This window comes from Nycticebus coucang, chromosome 14 (assembly GCF_027406575.1).
Source record: "Nycticebus coucang isolate mNycCou1 chromosome 14, mNycCou1.pri, whole genome shotgun sequence".
Classification (NCBI taxonomy): Eukaryota; Metazoa; Chordata; class Mammalia; order Primates; family Lorisidae; genus Nycticebus; species Nycticebus coucang.
The window spans coordinates 16,259,157-16,272,006 of record NC_069793.1 but is presented as its reverse complement, the minus strand read 5'-3'; the positions used below and the strand labels follow the sequence as shown (position 1 = coordinate 16,272,006).

The window sequence follows — 12,850 nt, the reverse complement described above, 5'->3', positions numbered from 1 at the left end:
AAGAGCTGAGAGTTTAAGTTTTCAGGGAGCTATGATCACACCATTGTACTCTAGCCGGGGCGACAGAGCAAGACTCTTTCTCAAGGAGAAAACAATTAAACAAACAAAAAGCTCCAGTGGGTTTTAGATCAATTTCCCAACCACTAAATGATTTTATAATTTGTTCCATAAGAATAAAAATTATCTTCTTCCATTAAGAAGAAAAATTATCCCAAAATAGTATGTAACCAATCCAATGATATATTGAAAGTTAATTTTATCTCTAGTTAGTACTTTTTCAAAATCGTATATATATATATAATTTTACTGCCCCTATTCTGATGGCTCCCTTTTATTAATAAATTAAAGCAAATTCCTAATTTATAGCTATATCTACTGAAACATGTTGATAATCATTCTTATTTTCCTTTCTATTTTCCAGGAAGGCATGCAATTCAATTTGTAAAAACCAGTTTCAATTTAAGAAGAATACTCTCTCTTAGACTTGCATGTTAAGGAATGCATGTTAGTTTTATATTCATGGTTATAGCTTCTAAATATTTAATGAGGATATAAAGCTTTCCCTCTTACCTTTGGAAATGAACTGCTCACTCAACACTCAACTACACTCAACTAAGGTACTACATAAATATTTTTCATTTTAATCCTTTTCCCAGGTCCTTAGGCCTTCTTGAATTCTGCAGGGATGCCTCAAAAAGAAAAAAAAATGAATTCTCTCCTGGGACAATAAAAGTATCAAAAGGATTGTTTTCCTGTAGCAAAGACGTAGATGATCTGGAGCCATGAATTACATGATGCAAATGATTACATGAGTGCACATTGAGCCCTGGAATAAAATAACCCCTCAGGGCAAAAATATATGCAGAACATAGTTTTAGCTGTGCTTCTAATTATCTATGTGCTTTTGTTTGAGAAATCCTCTGAAATTCAGTTTCCTTTTCTTGGAAATTTCAACCCAAAGGAGTTGAAATCTGTGTCCACAAAGAATCTTGCACACCATTGTTGATAGCAGCTTTGTTCATTATTGCCAGAATGTGGAAACAACTGAGATTTACTTCAGTAAATAAATGGATTCATATATTTATGAATGTATGAAACTTACAATGAAATATTATTCAGTACTAAAAATAAATGAACCGCCCAATCATAAAAAGGCACAATGTAAACTTGAATCCATATTATTGAGCACAATAAGCTGATATCCAAAAAACTAGTGAATTGATAAAATAATTATGTTCTATCCATAAAATAGAATTCTGTTCAGTGATAGATAGACCTAAAATAGTCTAATAAAGTTCATGGACTGGTCTCAAATATGGATAAATAGAAGATGCAAAACTCAAACTTACACACAATGTAATTCTACTTATATTGCATTCTGGACCAGGCAAAACTGTAACAACAGGAAATGCACCTGTGGTTTCCAGAACTGTAGGGTAAAGGGAGGTTATGGGGTACAAAGTGGTAAGAGAGGATATTTTTAGGGTGATGAAATATTCTGTAATTTAATTCGCCTACACAAGTGTATATGTTTATCAAAGTTCATATAGTAATCTTTTTCTGAATTTATAGTAATACTTCAAAACCCTGACTTCGAAAAACTACCATTGCTTCAGAATTGGGGATGTCTTTGCGGGGATGATAATGGTTATAACGTGGAAGATGGGGGCTACTGGAGATGCTACCAATGTTCTGTGTTCTCAGAAAAAAAAAAGAATATACTTTGAATACTAACTGAATATTTGTTCTACATTCATTCTTTTATTCAGCTTACTTATTCATTCATTCGTGAATTCATATTTTTTTGTGTGTGTGTGAATTCATATTTTTAAAGATAGGGACTGGCTGTGTCACCCAGGCTGGAGTGCCAAGGCACAATCATAGTTCACTGATAGCTCCTGGGCTCAAGCAATCCTCCCTCCTCTCAAATGGCTAGGACTATAGGGTACACCATCATGTTTAGCTAATTGTTATTATCACTATTTACTATTTTGAAAAGTCAAGGTCTCACTATGTTGCCCAAGCTGGTTGAAAACTTCTTGCTTCAAGTAATCCTCCACCTCAGCCTCCCAGTTGAATATAGGCTTACTGTGCTCAATAATACGGATTCAAGTTTACATTGTGCCTTTTTATGATTGGGCGGTTCATTTATTTTTAGTACTGAATAATATTTCATTGTCGCTTTCCTAAATTCATATGTGCTGGAATCATAGGAATGAGCTACCACCCTTGGCCTCATTTGAATTCTATCTATATGGTTTTATTTAATACTCAGGTTTTAGTAGCTCTCAAAACATTTTTATACTATTTTCATTCTTTTGTACTTTAAATATCATCATATGGAGTTCAACTCTGTTCTTCCTGCTCCCCACTGTGTAAATATGCCACGCAGAAAAAAAGAAAGAAAAGAAAAAATAAATTAATAAAATAAACGTGCCGGGCACCTTGAGAATCGGGAGGCTAGTACACAGGAGGCTGGTACCAGGCAGCTTTCGCACATCATGCTTATGCATTTATCATAGCACTAAAATGTTATTTTACAGCTATTTTAACTCTCGGAGCTAAGCTTGACTCATGAATCCTTTCTCCTGACAGTTTCTTGGACCCCATAGTGAAGGAGGTCTTGCCCTTCAAGATGGTTCTCTTCTCAGCTTTTTCTTCTTTAAAGTGAAGAGTTTCCTTCCCCAAAATGACTAAGAGCTCCCTATTTCGAGATCCCCTGTGCTCTTGCGCACTGTTTCAGTCTGTCACAGTCCGTTCATGACACCTGCTTTGAGCCTAGGTGAACATGGGAGTTCTCATTCACCCACAACTTGGAGCTCGTAAAAGTTGTTTTTCAGTTTTCCAGCTTCGTTCCTCTGAGATTCTCACTCAGTTAACTGTCCTCTCTTTTCAGTGGTGGGCTTTAAAAATTCATGGGTTCTATGTGTTATTGGTCCCACTAATAATTTCCCTTCTCTGTTGACTCAGTGACGAGTGCAAAAGTGTTGATTCAACAAGATTTAGCTTCTATTGAGTGCCTGGACCTTAAAACATTTTTCCCAGTTTCTAATGGAAGTGGGTTTTGATATACTTTGTGAACAAAAATCCCTTTATCTATTTTTTCACTTTCCTTCAGATTAATTTTTTAATTTGTTGATGTTCATGTTTAGGAATTGTTTGCGGGAAATTCTGAGATTTGTTAATAAGAGTTTTCTTTATTTTTTATGGCTGCTTTTCCTAAGTTTCTTTCATTTTTTTTTACTATTTTTTTCTGTTGTCTCTTTTCCATAACAAAGTGTTTACTCAGTTTTCTGGTGATCTTCGCTTTCTACACAATTTTCTTTTTTTTTTTTTTTTTCACTTTTGGCCATGGTGTCACAGCTCACATAACATTAAAATTTATTTTTTTATTTTTATTGTTAAATCATAGCTGTGTACATTAGTGCAATCGCAAACGTATTCTAAGATGTACCATAGATGTGGCCCCACCCATTACCCTCCCTCCACCTAAACCTCCCACCTCCCTTCCCCTTCCTTGGCCCTTTCCCCATAGTCTTGTGCTATAGTTGGGTTATAGTCTTCATGTGAAAGCTATAATTTAGCTTCATAGTAGGGCTGAGTACATTGGATACTTTTTCTTCCATTCCTGAGATACTTTGCTAAGAAGAATATGTTCCAGCTCCATCCATGTAAACATGAAAGAGGTAAAGTCTCCATCTTTCTTTAAGGCTCATAGTATTGCATGGTATACATGTACCACAATTTGCTAGTCCATTCGTGGGCCGATGGGCACTTGGGCTTCTTCCATGACTTAGCAATTATGAATTGGGCTGCAATAAACATTTTCTTTTCTTCCATTTATTAAGTCATATACACATAGACCTTGAATACATTTATGCTTTTGTGGGTTACAATGTGTTTTTTAATACAATTTGGAATGCTTACATCAAACTAATTAATATAGCTTTCACCTCATTTACTTAATTATTGTGTTAAAACACCTATGTTCTATATTTGGTAGATTTGACTTGTACCCTTAAAATATGTTCCATAGATGTGTTTCCACTGTTTATTCCCCCTCTAGCGAAGCTCCCCCCACCCCCCTCTACTTCTCTCCTTCATCCTAGGCTATAGTTGTGATCTGTCTTTCATAAGAAAATGTGAGAATTATAAATTGGTTTCATAAAGTATTGAGTACATTGGATACTTTTTCTTCCATTCTTGAGATACTTTACTAAAAAGAATAATACTCTGGCTTCTCTTCAGATCGTATAAATCTTTTGCCTTTTACTACAAAATCTTTAAATAAATTCACGACAGAAAAACTCTCTGTCATTTTCTCATTTTCCTTTTCACTCTGGCACCACCCAGCCATAGAGGTACACCCTGCACCCTTTCTAAAATATGTTCAAACCCTATCACAACATCACCTTTATCCCTTCCTCGGCTTTGCGTGTCTTCATGGTGTTTGTAGTCCCTGACATTTTTCTATTTCTCTCTCACATAATAAACCCTCTGAGTACAAATGTATAAATGATCATGAAATTCCTTTCACAGCTTTAGACTTCAATTTGAGAAATTTTCACTAGAGCGCTAGTTTCCAACCTGGCTATTATCAGGAGAATCTGGAAAATAGATAAACAGTAAATATGATTTTGTGCCTTCCTGGTGTCCTGATGATACATTTCTCCCTTTAAGTTCTAGAGTTGGGTGTATGTGTAAACATATCGTGTGTACGTCCCCATGTGTGTGCTTACGTGCGGGTGTCTGTGTACATACACATGATGTCTCTGTCTCTGTGGGATGTATGTATATACTCTTTTATCTGAGTAACTATAGATTAATCTCCATTCATCATGCACAAAATTAATGTTTTATGGAGCATTACAGAGTTGTTAACTTTTTGTCTCCTCCCTCTCTATGGAATTTTTTATAATTTTCTTACTACCTCGTCTAATGATCTTCCTTTATTCGCTGCAAATATAGTTTATAACTTGAACAGAATAAAAGTATAATGAGTCTCAATGATGGCAAATCTGTCTGCTAGGTTCAGCAAGGAACATACAGTGAGTTTACATTAGTATAATTTTGCATATTTACTGACTCATAACAAAATTAAGTGGTTTACACTATGTCTATCAGTATAAGGAACCTGGGCCTCAGGGAATTTAGGCTCTAACCCATGTTGAAGCCATATCATAAAATTGTGTTTCATATCTCAAGATTTTTTATTTAAGTTTAAAACATTTTTATATGCCTTTGTTTCAAGCCAGATGTCAATGAATTCTATTCATTTGATAAATGTCAGTATGTGATGTCTTTTTCCAAAGTTATTACTCTTTTTGTTATTGAGTAGATGATCACATTGTTATTTTAAACCAGATGATAATTGAAATATATTCCCCTTTGGGTATCTCCTGTGGGGTTCATCAACGGTCAGGTAAGTGTATATAAACAATCTCAATGAACCATATTAATAACGTAATTAAACCTGCATTTGCTGTTTCACAGGTAGGAAACATTCTTAGATAATTTCCAGAGTATTTTAGTAGTTAAAACTTAAAAATTCAAATTCAAATATGTCATTCTGTACTAAATACTGTAGGTTATTAAGTACATAATACAAAACACTATGATTTTTTCCTACGGCCTAGGTAAATAAAATGTATTCATCGACATCTCATTTATGTAAAGTTATCTATGAACTGAAAACCAGAACATCCTAGAAAACAATGACAAAAATAAAAATATTGAATTTATTTTCCTGTCAAGATTATTCCAAATAGAGGATATGTTTTCATTTTCTCAATATGAGTGGATAGACCAGTTTAAAGAATGAGCCATCAGGAATTTTCTCATAGAGGCCAAGAACACATTCAATTTATTCAACTATCGAGTGGCTTATGTTTTGATATAATGACAAAATAATAAGTCTGGTAGTTAGTTTTGCTAGCTATGTAATCTAGCTGTGATTTTGGATTACTACTTATTTGTAATGTTTCTGCAGTCTCAATGGTTAAAAAAAAATCCAAACACATCAGAAATCATGTTGTGTCTCATTTCACCTGGTGCGGGTTGGGGAGTAACTGGCAGAATGACGCCAGGGCCTAATGGGAGGTGGTGTAAACTCGTGAAGAGTGAATGCATTGTGATGAAGAAACGGGACTGAATCTTGCCTGTGCCGCTGACAAGCTTTGAGAGTTGTCAGAATGATGGAATAAAGTAATACGTACAAAAGTCTCTTCCTTTAGCAAGTGGTCAGTAAATGGGTATTAGTTCTCTTCCCTTGCACAAACACACCCTCTAGATGTCAAACCGAAGATATCTGGAATTTCAATCTTCTATTAAAATTGTATTTTTTTTTTTATTGTTGGGGATTCATTGAGGGTACAATAAGCCAGGTTACACTGATTGCAATTGTTAGGTAAAGTCCCTCTTGCAATCATGTCTTGCCCCCATAAAGTGTGACAAACACCAAGGCCCCAACCCCCTCCCTCCGTCCCTCTTTCTGCTTTTCCTCCCCCACCGCATAACCTTAATTGTCATTAATTGTCCTCATATCAAAATTGAGTACATAGGATTCATGCTTCTCCATTCTTGTGATGCTTTACTAAGAATAATGTCTTCCACTTCCATCCAGGTTAATACGAAGGATGTAAAGTCTCCATTTTTTTAAATAGCTGAATAGTATTCCATGGTATACATATACCACAGCTTGTTAATCCATTCCTGGGTTGGTGGGCATTTAGGCTGTTTCCACATTTTGGCGATTGTAAATTGAGCTGCAATAAACAGTCTAGTACAAGTGTCCTTATGATAAAAGGATTTTTTTCCTTCTGGGTAGATGCCCAGTCATGGGATTGCAGGATCAAATGGGAGGTCTAGCTTGAGTGCTTTGAGGTTTCTCCATACTTCCTTCCAGAAAGGTTGTACTAGTTTGCAGTCCCACCAGCAGTGTAAAAGTGTTCCCTTCTCTCCACATCCACGCCAGCATCTGCAGTTTTGAGATTTTGTGATGTGGGCCATTCTCACTGGGGTTAGATGATATCTCAGGGTTGTTTTGATTTGCATTTCTTTAATATATAGAGATGATGAACATTTTTTCATGTGTTTGTTAGCCATTCGTCTGTCATCTTTAGAGAAGGTTCTATTCATGTCTCTTGCCCATTGGTATATGAGATTGTTGGCTTTTTTCATGTGGATTAATTTGAGTTCTCTATAGATCCTAGTTATCAAGCTTTTGTCTGATTGAAAATATGCAAATATCCTTTCCCATTGTGTAGGTTGTCTCTTTGCTTTGGTTATTGTCTCCTTAGCTGTACAGAAGCTTTTCAGTTTAGTGAAGTCCCCCATTTGTTTATTTTTGTTGTTGTTGCAATTGCCGTGGCAGTCTTCTTCATGAAGTCTTTCCCCAGGCCAATATCTTCCAGTGTTTTTCCTATGCTTTCTTGGAGGATTTTTATTGTTTCATGCCTTAAATTTAAGTCCTTTATCCATCTTGAATCAATTTTTGTGAGTGGGGAAAGGTGTGGGTCCAGTTTCAGTCTTTTACATGTAGACATCCAGTTCTCCCAACACCTTGTATTGAAAAGGGAGTCTTTCCCCCAAGGTATGTTCTTGTTTGGTTTATCGAAGATTAGGTGGTTGTAAGATGTTAGTTTCATTTCTTGGTTTTCAATTCGATTCCAAGTGTCTATGTCTCTGTTTTTGTGCCAGTACCATGCTGTCTTGACCACTATGGCTTTGTAGTACAGCCTAAAATTTGGTATGCTGATGCCTCCAGCTTTATTTTTATTACTAAGAACTGCTTTAGCTATATGGGGGGTTTTCTGGTTCCATACAAAATGCAGAATCATTTTTTCCAAATCTTGAAAGTATGATGTTGGTATTTTGATAGGAATGACATTGAATAGGTAGATTGCTTTGGGAAGTATAGACATTTGAACAATGTTGATTCTTCCCATCCATGAGCATGGTATGTTCTTCCATTTGTTAATATCCTCTGCTATTTCCTTTCTGAGGATTTCATAATTTTCTTTATAGAGGTCCTTCACCTCCTTCATTAGGTATATTCCTATGTAAAAAAAAAAAAATTGTATTGGTACATGAATTTATACATTTTATGTTAATAGAATCAATCTTTTATCATTAAATACTTCAAGAATCATAGTCCTTTCCCCTTTATCTCTCTAAGGATTTTCAGTATGGTCTAATATTGATAAAGACAACACAGTCTAACTTCTTTGGCATCTAATAGAAATGCTGCTTTCAGGAGAATTTAGCTGAAGTGCTTAACATCATAGTCTTACACTATTTCATTTACCCAAAGCAAAATTAGGCCCACTGTAAGGTAATAAATGGAATTGTGGTAAATAGTGTGTTTATTTTTAGTATTAACAGATCACACAATTTACCAAATTTTATTCTACAAAGAATAACACAGAAAGAGTGGGCAGAAAAAATAGGCAAAACATTAAATTGAGAATTAACAGAATTTAATCCTGATAGAATAATGTTTGAATGTGTATTAGTAATCATAAAATAAATATATTAATTATATGTAGCTTAAAAATATAACATAAAGCTCAAGGTTCTTGTTACATACATTTTTTAATTATTTGGTCACAACATTGGTGTTGTAACCCAGTATTAGCTAATCAAAAAATAAATATATGACAAAAAAGTCAAATTATATGGTTATAAATTTATTAGCAAAATTGACATATTAAAGGAAACTTATTTTTATATTTACTTTTTATACATTTATTTATTCTGTCTGGCTATGCATCATTTTGTTGCTTGTTCCTTCAAATATATTGATATTTAAAAAACGAAACTCTTTGTGGGGTAGGCCTGTCATCATATGTTGTTTACTCATAAAGCCAGGTGGCTAAGACATAATTTAAAATTCCAATTCCTATGCTACTCTCATGAACCAGTGATATCATTGAACTGACAGCTAGAATTGTACTGGGCCTGACCTTTTTTCTTATGACTACTAATGACATTAAAAAAGAAACAGGTAGATTTAATTATATCCACCAAAGTTGTATTTTATTTCTTTTGATTCCCTTTATACCTCATCTATATTTGACTACTGTGTCAAAACTCTAAGGATGGACCACTATTGGATCACAAAACACACACACAAACGTACATGCGCAACCTTATAAACACCATATTTCCATAACTCACTAAGCAGTAGTTTTTTTCTTTTTTTTATTGTTGGGAATTCACTGAGGGTACAAGAAACCAGGTTACACTGATTGCATTTGTTAGGTAAAGTCCCTCTTACAATCGTGTCTTGCCCTGAAAGGTGAGTCACACACTAGGACACCTCCCACTTCCCTCCTCTCTCTCTGCCCTCCCCTTCCCCCCAACCCTGTCATGTCATTAATTGTCATTAATTGTCCTCATAGCAAAATTGAGTACATAGGATTCATGCTTCTCCATTCTTGTGATGCTTTACTAAGAATAATGTGTTCCACTTCCATCCAGGTTAATACAAAGGATGTAAAGTCTCCACACTTGCACGAGACTGTTTACTGCAGCTCAATTTACAATCGCCAAAATGCGGAAACAGCCTAAAGGCCCACCAACCCAGGAATGGATTAACAAGCTGTGGCATATGTATGCCATGGAATGCTGTTCAGTGGTAGCTTTTTCATGTATGCTTCATTATTTTAAAGTGATACTTTGCTACATATAAACGAAATTTCCATTGCTCAGATCTGTTCCTCCCGTTCCCTCTACCCATTCCAGAGACATCACCATTGACTATCACAGTTCATGCTTTTCCAAATACATTTTTTGAAAAATGTATTTGCTGTTATATTATTGGATAAATAAATTATTTACACATATATACACACACACACATATATATTCACATATATACAATTTTTTGTGTAATGTTAAAATTTACAAAGTAGATTTATGATGTTAACATCATTTTTTGATTGGCTTTTTCTTTTCTGTTCTTTTGTTCTTTCATTTTATTTTATTTTTTATTTGGGGATATTATGGGGTACAATTATTTGGTTATACGATTTGTTGTTGTGCGGTTTGAATCAAAGTTATAAGTGTGCCATCTCCCAGATGGTGTGCATCGTACCCATCAGGTGTGAATTCATCCATCTCCTCCACGCCCTTCCCCACTGCTTGCCTTCCATTGGGTTTTACTTGCATATGTGGGCACAGGTGTTGCTCAATTAGGTCTAACTTAATAGTAAATTCATGTGGTATTTCTTTTTCCAATTATTGTGATAAGAAGAAGAATGGTTTCCAGTTCCATCCAAGTTGTTATAAAGCATATTAGCTCAGCATTATTTTTATGGCTGAGTAGTATATAATGCTGAGTGTCTTACTGTGCAAATTTATTGTATATAATAATTTTAATTACTATCCTTTATAATCTATTTTATAATTTCTACTCATTTAATAGCTATCTAGTTTTTATTTCACTCCATCTATAATCAACAGTGGCTAAATATAATAAGTTTAAAGAAAAGGGATTTATCTAACATCTTTTTTAAGGATAATTTTACCAATTTTCATCATAAATTTGAAGAATACAAAAAAGTACATATTATCAATAATTTAGATTTCCAAAAGTAATAAACATGGCCAACTATTTAGGCAAGAAAGGACAATATAAATACAACTATTTAAGAAAGAAATTTGAATGAAGCAAGAGCTATCATGTAATTACCATGGCCTATCGTCTATCACAAATCTTAATTATTTCTGTTCAGACAATCCCAATAAGACCTAAAAGAGCTAAAAATTGTTAGAAATATTGTGGTACAAAAGGCTACTCTTCTGTAAAAATAACATAATTTGCCATATTCTGTTAATATATTTAAAATGTTAAAGATTTTATTTTTTCTTTCAATATTTACTCCAGGGTTTTTTAAAAATATCAATTTTTATATTCACAAATAAGTTAGTTATAGAGAGTCACTTCACACAATTTCTTTGGTATCTAGATTTTTGATATTTTATTACAATGTTCTGTCCATTGATATGGTTTCTCACGTGTTTGGATGTTAAGATTTTTTTTAGCCTCTCATTTGGTGTTTTGATGTTATTTTATATTTAAAATTAAAATGAAAAGAGCAAATTTAATTCAGCAGTAAATTGATGAGGTGACCCAATGGTTTTAGAAATGATGTGATTTCAGCTCCAGAGTGAACACACATCTCTTCCTTCCTGTTCCACAGCGAGTGAAATCAATCCTCAACCCACCACCTTCTCACTGTCTTCTGATCTCCTGCTTGGAAATTAACCTTTGTCAAGAAATATATTTGAAGACACACTTTGCATTCCCTTGACACGTGATATTGTTCATGGTAATATGAACTGCAATATTATGAATATCTTCAAGTTTGTTTGATGAGATTTCAACATGAAGAATGTCACTAAAGTGACCATATTTGTACTGAAGGGCTTCACAGACGATCCTGGACTGCAGGTCCTCTTTTTCATTCTGTTTCTGGCAATTTATCTCTTTACTCTCCTGGGAAATCTGGGGCTGATTGTGTTAGTGGTTGGGGACTCCCGGCTCCACACCCCCATGTACTATTTCCTCAGTGTTTTGTCTTCTGTGGATGCCTGTTTTTCCTCAGTCATTACCCCAAATATGTTAGTAAATTTTATGTCAAAGAACAAAGCCATTTCATTCCTCGGTTGTGCAGCACAGATGTTTCTGGGTGTTGCTTTTGGAACCACAGAATGCTTTCTGTTGGCTGCGATGGCCTATGACCGCTATGTAGCCATCTATAACCCGCTCCTATATGCCGTCACCATGTCACCCAGAGTCTATGTGCCACTCATCACCACCTCCTATGTTGGGGGAATTCTGCATGCTGCGTTACACACAGTGGCCACTTTCAGCCTCTCCTTCTGTGGATCCAGTGAAATTAGACATTTCTTTTGTGACATCCCTCCCCTGCTCACCATTTCTACTTCTGACACTTACATAAACCAGCTCCTCCTCTTCTACTTTGTGAGCTCCATTGAAATAATCACCATCCTGATTGTCCTGATCTCTTATGGTTTCATTCTGTTGGCAATTCTGAAAATACGTTCTGTGGGAGGGAGACAGAAAGTGTTCTCTACATGTGGCTCTCACCTAACAGGGGTGATGATTTACCATGGGACCATCCTCTTCATGTATTTGAGACCAAGTTCCAGCTATGCTTTGGAACACGACATGATAGTGTCGGTATTTTACACCATCGTGATTCCCATGCTGAATCCCATCATTTACAGTTTGAGGAACAATGATGTAAAAGAGGCCATCAGAAGAGTGGGAAAGATAAGTGTATAATGCATTTTTCACACTAAACATTAAATGGGAATAAATTAAAACAGATATCCAGTGTCTCAATATCAACATTTGTTTTAGTTTTTTAGTGCCTTTCTATTCTTACGGAACATTTTAAAACAAAGATCATAGTCAACAGTCTAGCCGCCTCTTTTTGCACGTGCAGAAGAACTGTGCTTCTTGCTAAGTTCATACATACCACACACATAAACACGTATCCACATATACACGTATGTTGATACTGATTATATTAATTTTCTGGGACTACAATTACGAAACACCAGATACAGCATGGCTTAAAGAAGAGAAATTTATTTTCTCACAAATATGGAGACTAGAACTCCTAGAGCAAGGTGTTGGCTGGGTTCTTTTCTTCTGAGGCCTTTGTCCTTGTTTGCAGCTTTCCAAATCCTGTGTGGACCCGACAGTTCTAGACACCCTTCTAAATCCTGCCAAGTACTATTGCAAATATTTCCTTTCTGGATAACTCCACAGTCATCTTTCTGGGACTTTAGTTCTGCCCCTGAAAAGGTAATAGAA

General features: G+C 35.2%; 1 protein-coding gene across 1 annotated transcript; it reads left to right on the top strand.

Annotated features, from left to right (window-relative positions):
- Window positions 1–11,278: 11,278 nt before the first annotated feature.
- Window positions 11,279–12,313, top strand: LOC128564326 (olfactory receptor 1102-like). The gene has a single exon (XM_053559821.1). The coding sequence runs from the start codon at window positions 11,390–11,392 to the stop codon at window positions 12,311–12,313; it is 924 nt and encodes a 307-aa protein (XP_053415796.1). The 5' UTR covers window positions 11,279–11,389.
- The last annotated feature ends 537 nt before the right edge of the window (window positions 12,314–12,850 follow it).